This window comes from Lytechinus variegatus, chromosome 15 (genome assembly GCF_018143015.1).
Source record: "Lytechinus variegatus isolate NC3 chromosome 15, Lvar_3.0, whole genome shotgun sequence".
In the NCBI taxonomy this organism is placed as follows: Eukaryota; Metazoa; Echinodermata; class Echinoidea; order Temnopleuroida; family Toxopneustidae; genus Lytechinus; species Lytechinus variegatus.
The window spans coordinates 8,041,910-8,067,853 of NC_054754.1; the positions used below are offsets into that span (position 1 = coordinate 8,041,910).

Genomic DNA, 25,944 nt, shown 5'->3' on the forward strand with positions numbered 1-25,944 from the left:
CGCTTTCGAGTTCCTTTGAAATGTTTTACGCGTCCTGTCCCATGGTAAGAATTCCTTCGTACAGCCATGACGATATGGGTGATTTTTCTCGTAATTCGATCATTTTTCGATGGTAAAATCACGATTCTCATCTCATTTGTGCGCATGCCCAAACCAGAAAGGAGCGAAGTCAAGCTACTGATCTGGGGCCCGTTGCAAAAAGAGTTGCAATTAATCGTAAGTCTAAATGTCATGCGTAACTTGATTTTCAACCAATCAACAGAGCGCGCATTTGGGACTAGCGGTTGATTTGTTGACTTGCGTTTAAACGCAACTCTTTCTGCAACGACCCCTGTTCAGTTCCGTGAAGTCAAGTAACGTCTATATAGATCAACACCTCTAACTTCGCAAAGTACGCGATTCGCACAGCTAGCGCTGTTCCATCTTCATACAGGTCGACCCTATAGCAATTTTCATTTTTAATCGAAAGTATTTTCGATCTAATTGATGAAGGACCAAAGGTAAATCGAGTGACTTTTTCCAGCGTATAACACTGTACTTAAGCCCAATGGAGTATGTTTCTTACTATTCTTTTAGTAATACTACATTTTCACTTCCTTAACCTTAAACAAATTAGAACAATAAAATGAGGCCGTAGCATTTCGGATTACTCGTGGACCAAATTTACGTTTAGAAATAATTGGATATCGGCATAAATAGCCGGGTATAATATGCCCACTTAGAAAGTTCGTGTATCCTGTCGGCGTTTTACAAAGAATGAGATATTGATATCATTCAAGAAAAATCATTGACATTTTTCATTTAGAATAGTCATTGAAATATACTTTCAAATTCAATTAATTCAATCTAAATGGCAATTATCTTGAAATTAACCTCTTGAATCTTTTCCCTCAAAAGGCAATATAAACGCTAGCACTAATGGAGCGGTGTCTCTACGAGGAATGAACATTCCTTTTCCAATACAGATTAGCATTCAATTATTAATTATGAGTACATGTATATACATTGTTATCTTATATTTCCCTAACGTCCAGTAATAATTTTGAGACAGGAGTATTTACCCAAGACATTTTTTTTCACTTTCGCTAAAGAAATTAGAGTCTTTTAAAAGACATCTTGAAAAATGAAGAGTTCCACATGAACTTGATATAATTCGCAATACGTTAATTATGATATAGAATCGTATTATATTTATCATCACTATTCATTTACACACACGAACTATGAACAGTGATCAAGTTTCATTTCATAGAATGAGATATATACTAACACACACAAATCCATTAAGCACAAAACACATATTGAATACTTCAACTCTATATACTCTTAACACTGTACTTATCTATTATTAACACACACATTCACGTCATGTTTTGATACGAAGTATAAGAAAAACATGGCCATAAAATGATATTCTTTTTATACTTTAAAAAAGGCTATTTACATTGATGGATAAAACGTTAGTGCACGGTTGTCCGTCATATATATCACTTATAAGTGTTAGTTTACTTTTTTTTAAAGTTCCATTCAAAATGGTCGAAATATCATGTTTCACAAAACATGTTTTGGGCATGCTACACCTTATTTGGTGGTCTTTATAATATAGTCTCCTTCGTAGTTGGAACCACCATCCATCTAAAACACACACAACGTTTATATGGAATGCGCTGTGCGCGTCCGCTAATAATATATACCACCATTTTACATACAGGTTAATAGTTAAAGGCGTCATAATTTACTATTGCATCATAATAGCTTATGATACTGCTTCATGCAATAAGGCTGTATAATTATAATAAGCTTTTAACCAATCAAATGTCAATATAATTACCATAAAGACTTGCCAAATATTCATATTCACAAACCTGTGAAAACCCATTTACACTACCTAATACCCATACCATTCCCACAAAGTAGCTTTTAAACTTGATATTGTCAGAATGCTACAAACCTTTTTTATTTTAATTATTTGCATTTAAAACCTTTTTGATAACATCTGGACAATAATATGACAACTGTGTAAACCTATTTGATTAGGCTGCAAAAAGGGTAACCACATTGATTGTGGATTTTACTTCAACACATATGGTTGTTACTTTAACTCTTTTGTGTTGTGTTCAACTCTTGGGTCAGAGCGATTTTATAGAGAGAGTTCGGCCAACCCGGTTTCAATCGGGGTATCAACATGGCGCACAGTGCTTTGTGAGGCAAGCCACATCAATAGAAATTGTGCCATTTGGTAACCCATTGAAATCGGGTTGGAAAATCTCTGTCTAGCTAGGGTATAGCTAAGACGCCCTCTACGTTCGTTGCATCTCCACAAAACGTTAGCGTTTGAGCGGTGTCACACCGGCATGCATGATGGCTTTAAAGAGCAGCGGCGCATTATCAAATGAGATCGCATTGCACTTCAATGCCAGGTGTCGGATCTGCGGGATGAGGATGAGAAGTTCACGGAATCGTTCCGCTGCGATGTTGTTATTCAGCTGCACGTGGTCATGTAGTACGTAGTAGTACTGCTTGCTTAGATCCTGGATAACCGGCAGCTTTGTCAAGTTTGGATTCTCTGTGGGCAAAAGAAGAGGTTAAAACAAAACTAATAATAATCTCCACAAGGCTAAACTGACGGGCACGCATTCTGATACTTACAGAAATACTAAATCAAATATGTTTTATATATAAACAATCCAAACTGAATGTTCAAACAATGACCAAGATCTCTAAAGTAGTACAATTATTAATTTCTACAGATGAGTGATTGGAAGGCGCTAATGGAATGGTAATTTCTTAAGAAAACTGTAATCGTGAAAGAAGCCTACTGATTTTATTGGCTGCACTGCAAGGTCAGAGGGGTATTTGTTGACTTACCAGGGTTTAAGAAGCAGATAACCTTCAGGCAAACGTGTTCCTGGACGCTGACCTTGAGTGCCCGGTATCTCGCAAGTGCGTTGGTAGCCACATCGATAATCTCCAGTCCATTCTGCCCGAACTTTCTCAGCTCGTCCTCACTGGGGATATAGGTGTCAAGGATTTGACCGAGCTTGGTGAAGAGTTCCAAAGGCTGCGTCCGCATGACTTCAAGCAGCAGGAGCTCGATAAGACAAGTGGTCAGGAGCGATGTTGAATCAGAGATGGGGATTCTTGATTGGAACGGCAGCCTCTTGGTCCACTGGATCTGGTGATGAAGCATTCGGTCCATGAGCTTGCAGATGAGTTCAAAGATTCCTGCGTAACTGACCGGTTGATCCGTAGCTACTTCGAAAGGCAGGGTAAGCGGTTCAGTCGGTTCAGCCATGATGAGGGCTTCAACTTCCGGTAGGAGTGCTAAATTGCGTGAGGCCTCGCGTTCTGCGCGTTCCATGCGACGCGCGTACTCGACTGCGCTGATGCCAACAACACCAGACGCGACAAGGGCTGGGTTTCCAGCGAAGTCAAAGAAGTGATCGCTGGAGCTCGATCCCACGGAAGTTGGTGAGAAAGTGGGGGAGACACCATCACTACCGTCGTTAGGGCTTTTGGTTGCCAGTCCGTTCATCTCTTCCCGTGCATACTCCTCACCAGACATTATCCGTTCGATCTCCTCAGGGCTCAACTGGACAAAGAAAATAAACGACAACAAAATATTCTTTATGTTTTATCCTACGTATACGCCAATTAATACTTAGTCTGAAATGATATTATGTGTTTAACAATTGAAATAAAATAAATATGTTCTTTGACATCATTGGAGCATAATGTGAAGTGAAAATGTTATTCATTTCGGGCTTAAACTTGCGGGGACAAAGCGTTGATACTTGTTTTTTAATTAATATTATATAAATAGTGTACAATCTATTGTACAATATACTGGATTATATGTACGACAAATATAAAATTATCCCGAGTGCAGGTTTATTTCACCGAGGCCGAAGGCCGAGGTGAAATAGGCTTGCACGAGGAATAATTTTATTTTTGGAGTTCATATAGTCCAGTAATATTGTATGATAGAAGTTCACTATTTATTATAGTAAATAGATCCCTCAATCTAAACCCCCCATCATGGATTTTACCATAGTCTAGATCTAGATGGCATACGTTCTTCTTACCTTATATTTGTGAAATTCCAATTGAACACGATGTTCAATTTGTCGTCTGCTGCAAGGGGTTAAACCACGTAAATTTGTATTTCTATCTGCTATCGGAAATTATAAAAATGCTACTTTGGGAAATCGATATACAAATATATCGATTGAAAACAAATTAATCGATATTCTCCCCATTCATTTAACACGGGTTTTGCCATCCAAAAATCGAAAGTTATATTGTACATATGTACAATATAACTTTTTGAAGGGAGGTCACGTGGTACCAATCCAGCCAATCACAGCTCGTATTTTACTACCACTATTTACTATATATATATATATATATATATATATATATATATATATATATATATATATAGATATATATATATAAAATATAAAACAACATTGTTTAGAGTTCTATGTTGCACTGAATGAAGTAACAATAACGATTGAAGAATGTTATATAAACATTAGACAACCGACAGACGCATTTCTTTGTTTAATTTATTGATACAAGTCAAATTGTTGCATTTTCCTAGTATTTCATCAGTATAGGCCTTGTAATAAAATTTCATCGGTGATATTCAAAAATTGTTTAAACATTGTCTAGGAATATTGTGGCGGCCTCTGAATTACCAACAGTGTCAATACAACTGGAATTGTATTCCTGTTGCATACCAGGGGCATAATGTTTATTTAGGGGGGGGGGTGGGGTGTCATAAAACCGATCGATTTGGTCATGATGCGCCGAAACGAGTGCTTGAAGAACTTGTTATTTTCATAAAGATCCCCCCAAAACAAAAAAAAATATGTATTTCTACCAAGACCATATTTTGCAATGAAAATTTTTCTTTTAATAGCAAGAATGTTTTTTTTTTTCAGCTTTTACTAGTTCATCCATATGGCTTCTGTAAAGCATAATTGTTTAAAAAATAACATTGCCACATCGCATTCATTCTTGTAGTCGTGAAGTCATGCTAATTTAGGAACATTACATGAAAACAAGGGTGCCCAAAGCTAAACACACGATATAAGAACATTTACACAAGAATATTCCATCCATCCAACTTTGATAGAATTACCTTACGCGGGGCAAAAATTCATGATGCAAACTTTTGAAGGGCTACCCGTGAAGAATAAGTTTAATTTTGCGGGATTAGTAAAAACACTAAATAGATGAAAACATTTTTGTAACCTTGGGTGTTGTAGTGTTTCCATTAAACATTACCTAGTGATACGTGGTCAAATCGCTTCTCAAATATGCGGTAGGGGATAATTGGTGATATGTGGTCGAACGGGAAGGAGAGGGGGAGGGGGCTGGAAAGAGCATAATTTATTCTCATTCGTTTTGAAAGGTAAAAAAAAAGGTTTTTAAAGAAAACGTTATATTCTGGAAAGTATAACACTAAACTTATTAAAATCTGACCCATGACTTACGGTTCCATGCTTCCAATATTCATTTTTATTTTTTATTTATTAAAAGAATTAAAGTATTGTGCTGTCTTTGTTTTACTTTGACTTCTGCCCCCTACCATATAGAAAAGCGTTTCTATGAGAAATTTCTATCAGAAATACATGATGAAAGGAAAGTTGCAGCATCCGCCGTCCAAATGGGAAAATGATATGAGATAAGTACGGAGCCGGTGATCTCGTTTGTTAACATCAGTAGTTGACTTTTCTTGATCCGCTTTCATTCAATCTTTCGCAATCATATTTTTTAAATATTTTTTTTCTTTGAAAAGATACCATTGTCTTGGTTTGGTCGAAATTCAAACGAAAATATGGATGGCAAATTCATGGAAAAAATAGACAATTCAAAATTTGATCAACCCGTTCTTACATATTTTCTATATATGCCCTTTAATTATATTAAATGTGCCCATACTTTTATTTCTTATTTCTTCTAATGTTACTTCATTGACATTTCACATTCTTTTTATCATAATGACTTTATCAAAGTTTGTTTAATTACCACTGAAATGTTTTATAGGCTCCATATTCTAAAAAATTAAAATGTGTATAAACAGTCAATCTCTCCTTTGATATATTTATACGCAGAATTTATCCGGGGGCAAGACGCATAAAATTTTCGAAGAAAATCGAAAGCGAGTGATCAAAGCGGCCGAGCTTTTCATGGGGACACTTATCTTTTTCCTATATATGAAATTGTAGGATTTCGCGTATTGCATGGATATATTCAAATGAAACTGCCATGAAGTACTCTATAAAATAAAATAATCGAATATTACTTCACTCATTCCCTATTCAAAGTTGCGGTAAATATCATGCCTGTCATTTTATAAAGTAACGACAATTTCTTGCAAATGTTTCACAACAAAAATACCCAAGTTTCTTTTCGAAATGCGATGCGTGCAGGTTGGTCAAGGCTAGTCTTCGCCTTATTATTTAAGTGAAACAGAAAGGGTAACTTGACAGCTTATTAGTTTCTAATCGAATTTACCTTGAGACAATTTCTCTCAATTTCTTATTTATATGTAATCCCCACCTAATGAAATTGTTTTTACCTTGGTTATTCCCATGTTTACTTTTAAGTACTGCCATTTCACTTCCCCAATTATCCTAAAATAAAAATGTTCATATAAGTATTCATAATTATTCATCATTGTCAAATGTTAATCTACATTTTGTAGAATCATAAACAAAAAAAGAAAACACATCTTTATTCAGAGGAGTCGCGATTTGTTTGATCTACCAAAAAAGGTTTTCAGGCTACGCCGTTTTGGGTGTTCTTTTGTCCACGGGAGAATCGCAATGTCTTGATGGAAAAATGGACTACTAAAACAGATGAGAAGATACATGAATTCATGAGCCAGAAGCGGGGGGGGGGGGTGCCCCATCCCGCTTCAGGGATAAAATAAGTCGCGAATTTGCAGCGCATTCGTTGCGACAAAAGAATGGTTATTTACCAACTACAACCGATTTAATATAGTTCTTAGAAAAAAAATTGACTTTACAAAAAAAAACCCTGCTAATATTTATTGAATCATTGGTATCACTGTCGACACATAATTTTTCAACGTCTGCCATAAGAATGTGTTGAATGAAGTCACGTGGAAGGCCTATAAGAATTCTTAATCGCAACAACCGTTTATTACATCATTTTCATATTGTGAAAACAATGTTTCATAATTTTTGAAAATGTTGAAAATCTATTCAAATAATGCCCATGTTTGAAATTACCGAAACTAATCACTTCAATCCCGATATTGGTTCTTAAACTCGTCAATTATCTCCATCCGCCCCCTCCCCCCACCGTTGCCCCCGTCAACGCCCCGTAGCCCCTGCACCTCCCCACAAAATCCGGCCACAGCCCCGCCTTTTTCTCTCCCAAATTCCCTGACCCAATAATGCCCATTCGGTCACCTTAACACGGCCTTCACTATTGTGTTTCTTGCATACCAGTTTATATTCATCGGACGATAGTGAATCCTGATGCATTCTCTATCACGATGTTATGAGGGTTATGACCAAAAGTGAAATGCCGCAACATGCGCGACAATCATATTGAAATTCATGCTCCTCGTCCAAACCGCCCCGATGGACAATGAAATCAAATTCCTTTTAATGTTGTTCATTCTCAGCAAAATCTCATTAAAAATTCAATAGCTGGACAACCCCAATCAATTCCCCTCCTATATACACATTATGTCCCTCTGATCATTGAGCTCCGTTAGTAGCTCTATCATGCTCTGACCTCGCCCGTGTGCGATTGCTGCCAGCAAAATCCTATTCACCTTTTTTAATCTCGTCAGGAAGATATCATATTTGCATGCTTGGTTTACACAAACACCCCCCCCCCCCCCCCGTCATTCGGGACCCGAGCACGTTTTCACGGATATTTCTTGGAACTCTTTCACAATTTCGAACACAGTCACGCTCGACTGACACAACAATGGATGAAGATGACCTATGGAAAGAGAGAGACAATCGCTTCGGATTCGTGCTTTCAGAAAAATGTGTGCACTGTGCATCGATTTGAAACATAGGCGACGACCTTGGTGTTACATAACACGTCGCATGCGGGTCGGTCTTTGAGGGCAGTGTCCCCGAGCTACTGCGGCAGCGGCTGGCTTCGATGCCTGATGGTTAGGGGGTGAGGGGGAAACGAGCTTACGTGATCTGTGCGCCGTCACGATCACATTCGCGGCTGTCTTACTTATCATTCGTTTCGACGTGTCCTTGCACATCTTCTCTCGAATATATATCACTCGCCAATTAGATCGTTACGTAACGGGCCAAGGTCGGACTAAGATATTAGGCCCAGAGCCAACAATACAGGGATGTTCGTTAGGAGGATGACGCGCTTCACCTCCTGAGATTTCAAAACTTCTTATTCAACGGACAGACAGTATCACATATGGTGTTAATTACTCATCTCTAGCGAGTTATCGTTGAATGAAATACCTTGTTTTCAAGAAAACTTCCGTCGGGATAATGATCGTAAATATAATATTCTAAAACATCAAACAGAATAACAAACTGCTAAAAAGTGCTTTATATAGATTTGGCCTATTACACCAACTGATTTTTAAAAAAAAAAGGGTCTGAGCGAGGCATTCACCATTACAGCCCATTATTCGACTTTGCGACTTGAAGTGTTCTTTTTTGTTTTATCATTAATCATTAGCGTTACCCGGGAAATGACAGCAATTTTTTTCTGCAAGTATTTATCAAGCCTACTTATTTATACTTCGCGTGCCCATGCAACTAAAAATAAAAATTTCATTCTGTATTATGCCTGTACGATTATAATGGAGGGTAATATTTTAGAAAATGATATAAAAAAATGAAAGAAATCCAATAGTTGACAATTGACCCAAATATTGATGGAAACGTTATCATTAACAAGACGGGTTTGAAAAAAAACAACAAAAAACCAACAAGTAAACTGTCAATTCCGAGAAACAACACGCCTACAATGATTACAATGACTACATTTAGTGATGGTAGTCTATGAAAATGTCAGCATTAAATATGACCCTTTAAACGCCGTCAGATTGAAGGATGGTTTACCGACAGGGATGTAAATAAAGCACTGGTTATGACAGAAGTCTACCGTCCTATCACGTATGATTAACACATCAACATTAATGTGATCTCGTAAATGTATCTTTGCTTTTCAATGCGAGACATTTCGATGAAGTTCTATCCCCCATTAACCGAAACACCTGTTCGAGTGACGCAGACAGTCGATGTTAATTTATTGCTTTGACAAGCTTGTGACGCAGGAGCCATGCAGGTTTCGTTCTGCAGTTTTAGCGAAATACACACTGGTTATGGATTTTTCCAGCACTTTCCCTCGTTTTCTTTTTGTTTGTTGTTGTGAACTATTCGGAATCTAATTATTCTATGCACCACTTCCCGACCACCTCCGTCATCGCCAGCCAAAATGCGACATGAAACTGAACGACAGATGGCGCTAATCCATCACCATGTCTAGTGTTCCCGTATACGGTACTGATCACAGTCATCATCGACAATATGTTTCATGATTGTGTTCGACAAAAATTATACGGACCATATAAATCTCTACATGTCTTCTGAACCCGAAGGGATATAATTAATACAAGGGATTGCTCAGCATAAGATTCAGAGCAAGTACTGTCGGTGTATTTCCCAAAAAAATCATCCCCAAGAATAAAAACTAAGGCGGAAAATCATTAAAACTTCTCGAGTTCTGATTAGGGCACTAAAGCAATTCCGAATGTGTCCCAAACGGCTCATGAACACATCCAATGCCACGGCCTTCATTATGTTACTATAACCTCGAGAAGAAGGGAGTAGAAACAGAGAGAAATAGTAATATTATCCAACAATGTGATGACAAGACAGATGCTTGAGAGCTTGGTCAGTGGAGTCCCGCCCCGATGACCAACCCATCACCGTGGAAAATAGATCGTATTACCACGGGCCGTGATATTACGACAATGGTCAGTTCCCCGAGGAACCATGATTTACAATAATCTGTTTTGTATTCGTCCGGAAAAAAATCCCCAGACAACCTTGAGCATTCCCAGACAATCAGCTTCAAAAGGAGAAAAGAATATAAAGAGAATGTGACCAAATAGTAACACGTTCTTTCGAAGTCCGAAAACCCTTAGACACACCCACACTCACGCACACACATTATGGGTGGCTGTGTGCAGAAAAATGTAAAATAAGACTGTTTCGGAAACAATTGATATAAACGAGGAGTGGTTGAATGGCGGAGGGGGAGAAAATGAGAATTAGAGAAAGCGATAAAGAGAGGGGGAGAGAGAGTGGGGGAGAGAGGGAAGGGGTAAAATATAGAGGAGGCGTGGGTGGGAGTGAATTAAGGTAAAAGCTTTTAAAGGACAAGTCCACCCCAACAAAAACTTGATTTGAGTAAAAAGAGAAAAAATCAACAAGTATAACACTGAAAATTTCATCAAAATCGGATGTAAAGTAAGAAAGTTATGACATTTTAAAGTTTCGCTTCATTTCACACAACAGTTTTATGCACATCTCGGTCGGTATGCAAATGAGGAACTGATGACATCACTCACTATTTTATTTTGTATTTTATTATATGAAATATTTTTATTTTCTCATCATTGTCTTGTGAAATGAAGTTTCATTCCTCCCTGAACAAGTGGAATTCCATTATTTTAACATTTTGTGCTTCAGGCAGGGAGGTCCTAATCGTCAAATTCGTTAAATTGAAATATTGTATAATTCAAACAATAAAAAACAAAAGAAATAGTAAGTGACATCATCGACTCTCTCATTTGCATGTTACTGGCTCGTTCATATAACTATTTTGTTAAAAATAAGCGAAACTTTGAGATGTCATAAATGTCCTATTTTACGTCTGATTTTGATTAATTTTTCAGCATTGTGCTTGTCTGATTTTTCTCTCTTGATTCAGATCCACATTTTTCTGAGGTAGACTTGACCTTTAAGAAGGGAATTTTTTAAGGGAACTTGTAAAATAAAATAATTGTCTTCTGAAACTAAGTAGCACTCAAGAGATGAAACCACTCTCACAATCATAAACTGATAAAGGAATTGCGAATACTTCAGCTTCTTTGAAAACCGCTGAACGGTCGAAGACTATCCTTCACGGCAGGTACCCCCTCCCCCATAACCCTCATTGCATTTTTTTAAACCCGTTTTGAAAGGCCGTAATCGATTTTGGCGCATTTTTAATCGCATTTCAATTTATTCGGAACTTTCTAAGACTTTCCAATTTGATTTTTTTTTCTTTCCCCATTCTTTTCTCTATTGTCTAATTTCAATCATGTCACAAACTTGTATGGTTTCTGTGCCAGCGAGTCACGTTTCACCGATTTATTTTCAATTTAGACAGCATTCAATGAACATCATTTGTTGGATGTTTTTCTTCTTTGCTGCTTCTTACCAACATAAAGTATTACCACAATGTTTGCTTCGCTGTTTGAGGGGTGGTCTTTGTTGAACACTGCTTATCAGCTTCATATTCGAATTCCGCATCTCTCGTCTTCTCCCTCCTCCATTCTTCTTCGTCTTCCTCTTCTTCTTCTTCCCCTCCTCCTTCTATACCCTTCTTCTACTCCTTCCCTTTCTTTTCATCTTCCTCCCCTCTTCTACTTCTTCATTTTTTCTCCTCTTCCTATACGCCCTCATTAACCACTTTACTCTTCTTCTGAAACTTCCCATTTTCCTGTTTCTCATGATTTTTGTTTTCATTATTAATTTGATTCAATTAATTTAAAAACTCTTTTTCTTTCTTCAGCATCGTAAAGTCTAACACGAAGAATGGACAACGGAAACACCCCATGATGGTGATGAATTCTTGATTGGTGATTACTGATAGTATTTAGATCAATGGTAATAGTAACATACAGATCAGTGTTGGTGAAAAATCGCCACGCTATCACGACAAATATCCAATAGAGGGCGCTCGACCACTAAACATTGCAGTCACATTCACCTTTTCTCTCCGTCCCCATTTTCTTTTATTTCCTTTTCTCGACTGTATAGTATAGAAGAGTTTTTTTTTTTAGTTTAGTGTGCTTCATCCACAATGTTCATTCATTAATCTATTAATTTTAATTTTGTACAAAATCTCTGTTCAAGGAGTAAGTGTATCAGGAGGTGTATATATATATATTTATTATATCAGGGGACTAATGAGGGTGGTTGAAATATGGATTTGTTTACAATACCTATACAGAATGCCTCCCTGTACACTTATCTTCTTTGAATGTCTGTATAAAGTCCTCTTTATGTACGTTAGTGGTCTGGTGCCCTCTATTGTTTCCTAAACGTTTGTCTTGAATAAGTTGATAACAATATTGTAGACAAGTTGAAATATATTTGATATAACTTACCGAAACAGGCCCGATGCTTTTATTTCGACCACCAGGCATACCGTCCTCACGAATAGCTAAATGGGAAACAAATAAGGATTTGAAAGAATTCATTTATGTATATAGATGTTCGAGGACTGTCAAGAATGATAAAAAAACATAATCAGCGATGGGCAGTTGCTTTCTTACAATAATCATATTAATCTCATGTTTTCAAATGAAAGGGAGACCGAGAGATAAAAGGCTTAGATGGTAGAAGGGGCGGAGTGGGAGTCTGCATCAAAGAAGTAAAGTTAACAAGACAGATAGAAAGACTGAGCGATAGATGGCGCTATTTCAATCCACACGATTGACGTTCTGATAGATGTAATGGCTATATTAGTAAAATCGGGGTACATGTATTTTGATGAAAAATTAATGAACCATGTCGTATTCTAAACATAAACAGGTTTATAAGATGGCTTTATGACGTATACTCGCATTGTTTCCCGTTTTACGATAAAATATTTATTCCGAATTGATATCTACAATGTTCTTTTACATCGCCCCCACCCCCACCTCTCCCCATGCACACGAAGATGTCTTCAATCACTAATCATAAAGGTCACTGATGTCATTTACAATTTAGTCTCGCACACTCTAAAACAAATCAGTAAAAAATAATTGGGGGTAGCTGGGTGCAACTGTTATTCTAGTCATATTAGACTATTTTCTAATCGTATATTACTAGAACATAGTTATTTCTGACTAGAATATTGCCTGTCAGGAATATGACAAGACATATCACTAATATTGCACTCAGCTGACTACTGGTCTGGTCAATTTGACTTGTTTTAAGAGTGCATGGGCGTGCTTGTATTCGGGTATAACAATTAATCGGTTATTTTGATACAACAAAATAGAGTATCCTGTAGTTGGCTTATTCTTTTACGAAAAAAATAAAGAAATAAACATGGCCGAGTTTTCCTCTCTAACTCTCACCAATAATAATGTAGGAAGCGCTAATTGCGTTTACTTTTTCTTTTTCAGAGCAGGTGAATCTAAATAGGTTAAAACACCGACAAATCCTGAAATAGAATACTCAGAACAATATCATATTTTGTTCTCTTTATAACTAACGACTATGCTAATGACATCTCCCACTGATTCATTCTTTCATTAATCTTAAAATATTATTGTCTTCAATACTTTCAAATATACTTTTCACCTTTCATTTTCCTTCATGACACTGGGCACGAATAACTAGAAAAACCAGGTCACGACAAAAAAGTCAAATTGTGTAAAAGTGGCATTTAGGTGCCATTACTGAAGGGGGGGGGGGGCGAATCCCCATTTGATGGGAGATAATTTTTTGGGGGAATTCTTGGACTTGAGAAGTATGTCACCAATACCATTAATTACCTCTTTCGCTTTCTTTCTGGGTACTACGCTCGCTCTGTCCTAATTTCTCTCTTTTCCTCTTCTCTTCAACATATATAATTTGATTCTAAAATGACTTTCCACTTATTGATCTATGTGTCCCCGTTGTCACCCCGTACTAGCCTGAGATCACTGTCTTGAAGCAAGTCGGCGCCGTGATCAGAGTCAGACGATTCCAGGGCGACCCCCAAATAAGCGTGAATCATTTCCCGCGCGAATGTTTGACCAACAAAATGTATAGTTAAAATTATTGCGTCATTCCCCTCATCAAGACTCTAATAATAGGTCTACATTCAGTTGCCAAATCAATAATGATGATAACTGTTCCCAACTAGAAATGTTTCTCTTTATTCGTCAGATCCGATATCATTCCTTGATTTTGATTGGCTGAGAATCACTGTTACCATGATAACTATCCGACGAGAAAGACTTTGTAGGAGTAAACGTCCCCCAAATCCTTTTATATGAAACACTCCCCAGGTATCACCGTGAAATAAACTTTGTAAAGAGAGTTATGCAATATTTTCTGACGGTAGTATTATTATCATTTATATCATAATTAATCATTATGAATAATTCCTTTTATTTTAGCGCTCACATCCACTCTAATGCAGGCTTTGGCCCGATTGCAGACCCGGGCCCCGTCTCACAAAGAGTTACGATCGATCCAATCAATCGTAACTCTATGGAAATCCATTAGTGTCATAATTTCCTCTAGAGGAAATTTGTAAAATGTAATTTTTAAACAAAGGAGAACTTAACATACCACATTGTCAAGAAATCAATTAATTTATGGATATACATTCATATCTAGTTTTTTCTTCAACAAACATGCATTTTATATGTTGACGTTGCTGGCTGTCCATAGATGCGATTGATCGGATCAATCTCAACTCTTTATTAGACGGGGGCCCCGGTATATACACTAGTATTTTGAGGAATGATTATCAAGACCAGATATCAATATAATTCTTTTAAATTCTTCAATTCTTGACCCATTCAATATAATGGGGCAAGTGCAAAATATATTGATGAATTTGCTACTGAAAATTAAGGCAATGACTACGATTCGAACCCATGACCCAACTATCGAGTTCGAGAGTCAGAAGAATGCGTCTGGACCCCCCCCAAAAAAAAAAACCTCCCATAAATCTGTTTTTTCCTTCATCGCCGAATGCGTATTCAAACGCATTAAACATGAATGGTAGCATACACCCCATTTCCTCTTTTTTGTGCAACCTCTATTTCCTCCCCTAAAACTAAGTTGAAGGCAAAATCAGGCACCTGTTTATGACTTATGCCTATGACAAAGACTAATTGATCGCTTAAATGTCGTTCCCTTTTCCCAGTTACTTCCCAAGGATAATCTTAATTTGCGCAACATTCGTTTGAGGGAATTGGAAGTGAGTAATTCTGCCAAATTCGTCTTGTCCAGTCCTCCTATTTTTCCTTCTATAATGTTACTTCATTCTTGTAAATTCCTTGAGATGTTTTTGAAGTACGACCTCGAAAAAGACTGAATTTTTGAAGCTTTGCTCTGAGTATATTACGATAATGAAGTGAGCATTCAATGGTGTTTTATCAGACTCGAAGAAAGTCAAGTGTGGTTATTTTATCATTGCATTTACACACGGTCAGCCCCCCCCCCCCCTTCTCTCCATCTCAATCTCCCTTTTTACTCGGCATGCTACCACTGATCCAGAACCAAGATATGGCACTTCCCCATTTTTTCGAGGAAAAGCGCCATCTCTTGTTGAATTATGACGAATAGCATTTCTTTAGTCACGTCCCTGAAGGGACCTGTTGATGATGGTCTTCAATCTATATTTATGATAGAGTCTAAAATAAATTTAAAAAAAAAGAAATTAATCGTGCTATCATATATGAACTAATTTGACGTACAAACCAATATTAACAGTAAATGTGGTCAAATAAAAAAATGTACAGTATAAACATCAAATTCCACAGGGATATAAGCTAACAGAATACAACAAATTTGGGGTAGAATCACCGATTACACTTCATTCAACTTCAATTTTAAGCTTCATCAATAAAAGATGTTAAAACAGGATCATTTCAAATAATTATTACCACAACATAATACTAAATTGAAGATTCGACATCGTCAAAGGCATATTATCGGCTACTTGTCGTTTATCATGTTTACTGAACTTTCTTCAACCCACATTCCAGAGAACAAGACTGCTGAAAGACATTTGAAAGACCATGAATTTCGATTGTTCTTTCAGAGGTCTCTCAATGAATCTACAATGGACTTTGAGGTCTTACACGAGTCCTGACCAATCTTTCAGTGGTCTTCTTGGGCTCCAAAACTTTTTGAAACAATTCAAAAACGTCTTACAACGGTCTTACTGGAAAATGGTCTTTCAGTGGTATTTCAGCAGTCTTTCAGTGGTCTTTCGATGAACTTTCAAAGGTCTTCATAGTCTTTCAATGATCTTTCGGCAGTCTCTCAAAATTTTTGTGGAGATCACTGCAAGACTCATGAGAGATCATTGAAAGATCGTTGAAAGACCATTGAAAGACCAGGCAAAGTCCATGGAAAGAATTCGGAAAGATCACTTGTTGCATAAAAGATCTCTGAAAGACCATTGAAAGATCTTTATAGGACTAGTCTAAGACCAGTGAGACAAGAAATATCCATCAGTTCTTTGAGGGGTCTTTCCGAGCCATTCCGCAGAGATGACAAATTTCAGTGATCTTGAAGACCGCTGTAAGACCTCACCAATTTTAAGTCTTTCAGTGGTCTTTCAATGGTCAAACCTCTTTGAAGTTGTACTTTAACATGTTTTGATAAGCCTACCTTTTCTGTTCATGCCGACCTGTAGGCATTTAAGGAGTCGACAGTACTGACATCTGTTCCTTTTCTGTCTTGACATCATACAGTTCTTGTCCCTCATACACCTGTAAACTCTCTTGTTGCATATGCTTCTCTTGAAGAAACCTTTACATCCTTCACATGATACGATTCCTGGATAGATAAAGACATACAAAATTGATAACAACAAGAACAATAATGATAATAATTGTAATAAGTGTTTGGTATGACTCGACCAGGGATAGAACCCAAGACCTTCCGCTCATGAGGCGGGCGACCACTGAGCCACCATAAACTGTAATCAACTTTCGAGCATACACGGTGGGTCAGTGGTAGGACGCCTGTCGCATGGTTTGGAGGCCATGAGAGGTTCGAGGTTCGACAATCGACAGAATCAGACTTTTCAAACGAGATCTTCTGTCCTTCTTGACAGGCGGTCAACGTATTAGCATGGAGCTATTAGCTTTAGCTCCATGGTATAGGGTGGAATATAACAACATATAAGCATGATTGAACAATAACGTTATAATGGTATTCAAATTCAAGTCCACCCCAGAAAAAAATGATTTGGATAGAGCAAAATCAAGCTAGCATAACGCTGAAAATTTCATCAAATTCGGATGTAAAAATAAAAAGTTATGGCATTTTACAATTTCGCTTATTTTTCACAAAACAGTGATATGCACAACTCAGTGATATGCAAATGAGACAATCGATGATGTCCATCACACTATTTCTTTTTTTTATTGTTTGAATTATACAATAAAATTTTCATTTATTACAAATTTGACAATAAGAACCAACTTGACTGAACCATATAATATTACACAATGCTAATTCCACGTGTTCAGGGATGAATTAATCGTTTTTCACTTGACAATAAAATTTGAATATTTCATATTTCATATAATAAAAAACAAAAGAAATAGTGAGTATATGACGTCATCAGTCTCCTAATTTGCATCCAACCATGATACCCATATAACTGTTTTGTGAAATTAAGCGAAATTTCAAAATGTCATAACTTTCTTATTTTACATCCGATTTTGATACAATGTTCAGCATGTTCAGTGTTTTATGCTTGTTGGATTTTTCTCTATTAATTCAAATCAACTTTTTGTTGGGGTGGACTTGTGCTTTCAGGGAGAGCAGTTATGCACGGAGAACAGAATAAAGGCCAATTACGCCCAAACAAAAGTTAGTTTGAATATAACATAAAAAGTCATGACATTTTTAAGTTTCACTCAGTTTATAGGGACATCTCGGTCCGTTCGCAAAAGAATGTCGACAACATGATATACGCACAAATATTGCTATTTCATTGTATAAAATGCTTTGATATTTTGTATATTAGACAATGAAGAAGCTTTTAATTGCCTTTTAATGGTTTACAGTATTTGCGATTCTATGTTTATGGATCAATCAAATATAATGAATTGTTTACATTACGGGAGGAAAACTGAAAATAGTACATACTGTAATGTTGTCTTGAAATATTTCACTAACTACATTTAATGAGCTCCTGAAATCTAAATGATAATTTAAAACTTATGAAAATAATGAATACTGACAAAATTGTCTTCACTTGGATTAAAAAACATTGACCTAAAGTAATTTTCGCGCTTCCTCTTGGAAATATTACTTTCTGAAAATGCTTTTACTGCATCGATTTGGCTATAAATTTCAACTAAAAATTTCGCATTTTAGTTAGAGCAATGATTTTAAACCATATAAGCACTTGCAAGACTGCAATTTAAAGGCCACGCATTCTCCCTTAAATTCAACTAAAGAGTGAAGAACATAATCTGAAAGAGGATTATCGTAATTCCACGAAATAAATTAATGAAAAATAAAATCGAGGCGACACATTTTTCGGTCTGATGGTCTTTCCATCTCCGATGTATTCAACCTTTTCAGAGTTATCCATGTGAATCGAAACCGTTCCTCGATTTCGACGTTGCAGGCCCACAAGTTATAGATTCACTTCCGATAAGCTATCTAGCTCCATGACATAACCATCTAACCGCACCCTTCACTTGTTTGAATTGGACATATCAAAGGTCAAGTCCACCTCAGAAAAATGTTGATTTGAATCAATAGAGAAAAATCGGACAAGCACAATGCTGAAAATTTCATCGAAATCGGATGTAAAATAAGAAAGTTATGACATTTCGAAGTTTCGCTTATTTTCAACAAAATAGTTATATGAACGAGCCAGTTACATCCAAATGAGAGAGTCAATGATGTCACTCACTCACTATTTTTGTTTTTTATTGTTTGAATTATACAATATTTCAATTTTTACGAATTTGACGATTAGGACCTCCTTGCCTGAAGCACAAAATGTTAAAATAATGAAATTCCACGTGTTCAGGGAGGAATGAAACTTCATTTCACATGACAATGACGAGAAAATAAAAATATTTCATATAACAAAATACAAAAGAAATCATCAACTCTCTCATTTGGATGTAACTGGCTCGTTTATATAACTATTTTGTTGAAAATAAGCGAAGCTTCAAAATGCCATAACTTTCTTATTTTACATCCGATTTTGATGAGATTTTCAGTGTTATGCTTGTTGAATTTTTCTCTTTTTATTCAAATCAAGTTTTTGTTGGGGTGGACTTGTCCTTTAAGTTACAACTTTGAGGGGAGAGAAGGGGGGGGGGGTCACCCTTTTCCTGACAATTTATCATCATGGTTTAGTGTTTTAAAAAAAGAAACAAAATATAACAATTTAAAAGGAGTTGTCCCCTCAGGAGTTTATTAAACGGGAAAATCATTTGATACAAGTATTCACGAAATAATTTTCGGTACAACCATACAATTTCGGTACAATCACACAATGATTACATTAGCTTAATTTGATCAATTAGGTCAACATATTTGTCAGATATTTATAAATAAAATAATGCACCAGGTGGAAGAAAAAACAATTGGATTCCATACATGATGTTTGATGGTATTTTTTCATTCGTTCATTTGTTTCGTCGAATAACCGTCATACTTTCGAGCCTATATTGTTCTTCAAACTTTCTCTTGGGTGTTTTAATCACATAACAGGTCTCTTGGAAAAGTATATGTGGTATATAGTTTTAAATAATCTTTAAGAGTTTGATGGCCAATTGAATCATAAAAACCCATTTCGTTGCCACAAGAAGGCGCTACAACGATTCACGCTCTGTCACGGTCGAAATTCTCAAAGAAAATTTGCTATTTTGAACTACGGAAATTTTTCGTATTTTGAACTTAGGGTCATTTCAGTTTGGTCTTTTGAATATCGTCAATAAAAGCTTAAGTTTAACGGTTTTTTGACGATCCCGCTGTCCTTCTTACTTCCCCGCTTATATTTTGTGGTTTTTATCACAGGAGAATGAAACCATTGAAATCAGTTGAATTCATATCAAAGAGAAAATTAAAACGGACAAATGAAAGATTGAGGAAAATAGAAAAATAATAAGTTATGAGCATTATGTATTTATAAGAAGAAATGACTTTCCGTAAATTAAAGACAAGGCTTGTTATCAAAAACTGGCATGCCATATAGCCTTTGTACCTCGACATACGCAGGCTATGGCTTGCCATAGACACCTCTGCATACGCAGGCTATGGCTTGCCATAGACACCTCTGCATACACAGGCTATGGCTTGCCAGAGCCTTCTTACCTCGGCATACGCAGGTTAAAATGTTCACGTGTGACTGCCTATAGGCATATAGGAGTCCACTTTGGGTGGATTTTGGCCCCTTGTGAGCCGGAAGATACTACTTTCACCAAAGCCCACTATAGAGACGCACAAAAGTCACATGTCTACACATTTTAGACTTATATATTTCTTATTTTCTTTCAGTGTTGCCTAATTTTTTATTTAAAAAAACGAAAAAAAAAATCGTTTACGTAGATACTAGAACCTGTGCCAGTGATCTTGACTGCAGTAAACTCACATTTTACCAATCGCTCCACACCCGGCGAGCTCATTAATGCGATTGAAATTACGCTATATTCTGCCATGAATATTCATGAGGCAGAGTCTGACTACATTAACCCCGGGAAATAAACTTTTTTCTTGGGGGGGGGGTAATACAACCATTTACGTGAATTAGACCTTATTATAGGTGGGTAAAAATCAGGGGCAGAAATCTCTCCCAAAAGGTAGGGGGGACAAGGGGCTTGAAAATTTGACAAGCAAAAAAAAAAGGTCATCTCGTCCTAAAATACACGCTTTATTTCGATTTTGAATGATGTATTTCTTACCATCATAAATGACCCCAAATAGTGGGGAGCATTTGAATTGTGTCCAACTATTTTGAGTAGCCCCTGGGATTTCCGCCCATGGAAAAAAAATTTGGACTACCCCTTTATGAGCTGAGGACGCTTACCATAGTGAAGACCTGTGGCGCGATCTCCGCAGATGAGACAAGATTTGCCATCGTCTTGGACGGGTGGTGATCCCAGGTCCGTTGCTACAGGACTGATGCTTGTTGGTGTGTATGTGGCACCAGGCACGAACGACGGACCTCTGATCGAAAAATCAAAAGCTGCAATAGGATAAAAAATAGAAAATAGAAAAAAACTGAACTTTTATGATTTCAATAAGCACTACAGAGTACAGGTCCTATCGACAACAAGATGTTATTGAGATGAGTCTAAACACGGATGCTCAAGGATCTACACGATAATTTGCAGGATAGCTTCCCTCAGATTGACCCTCGACGAGCGTTGATGCCTGCACACACGGTACTGACACGGCAACTGCATCATCTACACGGCGCTTACAAGGATCTACACGACCATGCCGGTAGGCACGGTGTCTACACGAACTATTTAGGGGTCAGCATGAACCAACACGACAGCCACACGGACCATCCCGGATAGATCTGCCATCATGGCAGTCCACGGATGACGCCCGATGTTTTTATCTCCCCAAAACTGTCGTATTGGGCAGTGCATGGCGTACCTGGGATTTTCCACAGGGGGGGGGGGCAAAACGGTCGAAAAATTTGACAAGCAAAAAAATAAAGTAAAAAAAATAAAAAAAGGTCTTCAAGCTCGTCAGGGGGGGGCAGGGATATGTCTTTTGTATGGGTTGTGACTCGTCAGGGGGACAGACTGCCCCTCTGCACCCCCCCCCTATAGGTACGCAAGTGGTATTGAGCCTTCCCCGGGCGTTCACAGACCTCCAACGGATCTCTTCCACGGATCTTCCCGCATCTGATCCGGGGCAATCCGGCATCAATATATATGACCGGGGCTACATTAAATATGAACGTGTTAACTAATGAAAATGGATATAGGACAGGGTACACCCCTGAATCTATGACTTTACATGGCTTATTGCTACAACATTAATGTACACTTCACTTTTGTATCATTGGCCTTTATTTTCTCTCTTGTCATTAAATACATCATGTTAATATTTCATTTTGGAGTTGTTGTAACACATAAATGTCAGTTTCCATTTCCGGTATCTTTGAAGATTGATGTATATTTCGTATAATTATTATTATGGGATATGGATTTATTGAATAATTCTTAATCATGTTTTAGATAATTTGTACAAATTGTTCATGAAATGTGAATGTGTATTTTGATTTGAAAGAATACAATACAATTAAAAACATCCTTAAAAAAAACATTTCTCCATAGTTGGTTGTCTGACCCAAAGGCCCTAGTTGCAATTAAAGAAGTCCTAATGGACTGGAAGTAGACTACATCTTGATTTTGAAGAGATGATACTCCGGCGGTTGAAAAGGGGATCATGTTTTTGTCTGTGTTACGTAATCAACTGTCCCGGAGACGAATGCTTCAATGTGCTCTACATTAGTAACAATAAAATTCATGAGAGAGAGAGGGAGGGAAATGATGGGAGGGGAGAAAAAAGGGTGGCGAGCGATCAGCCCATTGGTGTTTCAATATGCCCCACAATATTGATTTGTGTTTCGCGTTCCATACCAGAGTACTACATGCTAAAACGAGTCGAATGAATTCGACGGCTGGAAGAATGAAGACTAGTGAAAATATACGGGGCATCTACCCTGGCCTGATGTCAATTTGGTTCAATAAACAATGAAATGAGAAAAAAATATTCGTGACGGAACTTTCACGACCAATCGTAGTATTTCAGGGTTTTGTCTTATTTTCGAAATTTTGATTTGTGACATCACATGCCAGCAGCTCCCAAATTATGTCGTGATTAATTATTTTTATAGAAGCGTGCTGGGCCTACACTCTAAAAACAAATCAGTCAAAAATGACTAGTTAATAGGGTCAGCTGGGTGCAACTGTTATTCTAGTCATATTTGACTATTATCTAGTCATATTTTACTAGAACAGAGTTATTTCTGACAAGAATATATGTCAGAAATGTGAATATCAGTGATTGCCATATTGCTCACAGCTGACTACTGGTCTAGTCAATTTGACTGATTTGTTTTAAGAGTGTATTTCAAAATTTGAGCCCATGAAAATCATTTCATACTTTCTGAGGGGATGCCATAAATGGAACTGATGAGATGAAAATATAGAGTGCTACCTGCATGCTCGTATCATGGAGCTATGCTCGTATGATGCATCACACAGAAGTAGTTAAAATAGCAACGAATGGTTAATTAAAACTAATCATATATCACATACGCCCACAGACATGCAATGGTTCACTCTTAAAATACATTTACATGAGTTTGAAAAATATGAATAATTTCAAGGCCCCAAAGAGAAGGTGGGCGTGTGAGAATGAAGATAAATTACTTGGGATAAAAAAAAACTCACATAGGTTTATAGAGTGTTATTTGAGAAAATTATCTTATTATTCTAACGCAACACAAATTAGTCCAAATAGATGACGAAATTTACGTCGTTTACATTTTACATATGATAATTTGATTGCAAACATTTTTTTCTGTGTCAGGTCCCATGTATTTCAACTATTAAGTTATGAAATCGTTTTTTTCGAAATCGTCGCGAATAGAGGCTCATCGATGTCCAGAAAAGAAGCCATGTCTCGGGACCCTACATTATAAATTAATTATTCTTCATCATGCTCATGAATACAATATTTCATCTAGGCCTGACATGCTTTCGATACATCATTATCATTATTAGCATATCGATGCATTACAAATATATAAACAATAACAGTGGTCATGTCTTTGGATGAAATGAAATCTGATCATCGTACTATAATGTGATCATTACAAGTTCACCCTAACAAAATGTTGATTTGAATAAAAAGAGAAATATCAAACAAGCACCATGCTGAAAATTTCATCGAAATCGGATGTAAAATAAGAAAGTTATGACATTTTAAAGTTTCGCTTAATTTCACAAAACAGTTCTATGCACATCCTGGCCGGTATGCAAATGAAGAGATTGATGACGTCACCCACTCACTATTTCTTTTGTATGTTATTATATGAAATATTGTAATTTTCTCCTCATTGTCAAGTAAAACAACGATTAATTCCTCCCAGAACACGTGGGATTAGCATTATTTATTACAATATGATTCCGTCAAGTTAGTCCTTATTGTCAAATTTGTTTAAAAAATGAAAAAAAAAAGAAATAGTGAGTGATGGACATCGACTGATCTGCATTTGATGTCACTGAGTTGTGCAATTACTGTTTTGTGAAAATTAAACGAAACTTTAAAATGTCATAACTTTCTTATTTTACATCCAATTTTGATGAAATTTTCAGCGTCATGCTAGTTTGATTTTTCTCTTATTTATTTATGTCGAAATCACATCAGATGGCCATTGCGTCGGTACTCTTATAAACTTTCTGATCTCTAGTTAAAGAAATGATGTTTACAATAACAATGACATCGGTATATAGCGTAGTGAGCAAAACATTTTGAGGGGCCAGACATGAATTACGGGACAAAATTTCTATAAAAAACAAATAAAAAAAAACCTGCGAGTGAGAGAAGCGAGCGAATAAGTTTTCATTGAAAATAAAAATGGATAATTTTTACATAATATTCATAAAATAGTACATATTACACTTTTTCGTATATTTTCTCCCATTTTTATTCTTGATCGTGAAAAGATTGGGAATCCATGCCCCCCCCCCCCTCCTATCTGTAGGCCTACATCTGAAAGACTAAAGAAAACGATCCCAGCTAACGCATTAACTGTGCATTGTTTTGGCGCAAGCCAGCGTCGTTAAAAGTTGGGGATACGTTAATAACTAAATCATTCACACCGACCCAAATAAGTGGGGATAAGACGTCAAGTGTTCGGATCGTGCTCCTGCATTTCTTTTTTTTTATCACATCTTTTACCGTGTGTCATCACAATTAAAAAAAATCTGCGTTTTGATATAAAAAATACCACTATTTGCCTCACGAAAAAAGCTCTAAATGCCTTTATCTCCAGTGTCATAACACTTGCAAAAATCATAATTGACGCGAGCAACTCGGTTCTTTCCCAAATAAAATTCGTAAAAATATTGATAACTGTCACTGAAATCCTGAAAAGAAAATGAGCCGATCAATAAAAGAAACATTCCAGTATAATCAAGGTTTACTATTCACATCGATCATTGACACGACAAGATATGGGGAGGGGGCGGTGGGGTGTCTAGCTACAACATTAACCAATGAATAACATTAATCAATGATAACCTCGAGAGATCAGTGGGGTGCGATACCTGCCCCTTTTTAAAACTCCACCGATCGAAACAACATCCCACATCGTTCAGAAAGAAAAGAAAAATCGATTATTGGTGAAAGGATACCAACTTGCAAACTGAGGTGTCTTTTTTTAAGAGAGGATTGGCCAAGCCATGGCGTTAATACTTGCAGATTCTCTTGAGTCCTTTGTTAGCCGATGTCCTTGAGTGGTGCAACAGCGCAATGCACATGCCCATGTACTTCATTGTTATCTCGCCAAAACTCCCCCTATTGTGTCTGGGCCGAAGATGGACACCTATTGTAACCGACTGGACCAGCTCGCTCGAGCCAAGCCAACAACAAAAGCGACTCTCTACAGGGACAATGAAGTGGAGAGTTATTTTCGAGTTTTTCTTTCCTTTGATCATATCAAAGCAGTATTTTCATCCATTCCCCAATCACCAGTCATACCTGGGCGGTTTTCTTGACAAAAATATCTTTCATTTCACATATTTTGCTATTTTATGTGTCTCATTTCATTAATCGGATTTGAATAGTTGATGCCTCTGAGAGCTGAGATGACTTTTAGACGAACATTATCAGAACTTTGTGTTTAAAAAAATGATGGAAAAGTTTGTCAGAAATGGTCAAGCTTGCCGGACATAGCAACAAA

General features: G+C 36.9%; 1 protein-coding gene across 1 annotated transcript in view; it reads right to left on the reverse strand.

The window, feature by feature from the left end:
• Positions 1-248: 248 nt before the first annotated feature.
• Positions 249-25,944, reverse strand: part of LOC121428714 (nuclear receptor subfamily 6 group A member 1-like) — a 37,304-nt gene continuing 11,608 nt past the window's right edge. Inside the window, exons 2-6 of the mRNA XM_041625523.1 lie at positions 21,040-21,198; positions 16,644-16,811; positions 12,422-12,477; positions 2,869-3,592; positions 249-2,566 (exon numbers count right to left, since the gene is read on the reverse strand). Coding sequence (XP_041481457.1) covers positions 2,328-2,566; positions 2,869-3,592; positions 12,422-12,477; positions 16,644-16,811; positions 21,040-21,198 — 1,346 coding nt within the window. The 3' untranslated portion in view covers positions 249-2,327. The remainder of the gene's footprint in view (positions 2,567-2,868; positions 3,593-12,421; positions 12,478-16,643; positions 16,812-21,039; positions 21,199-25,944) is intronic.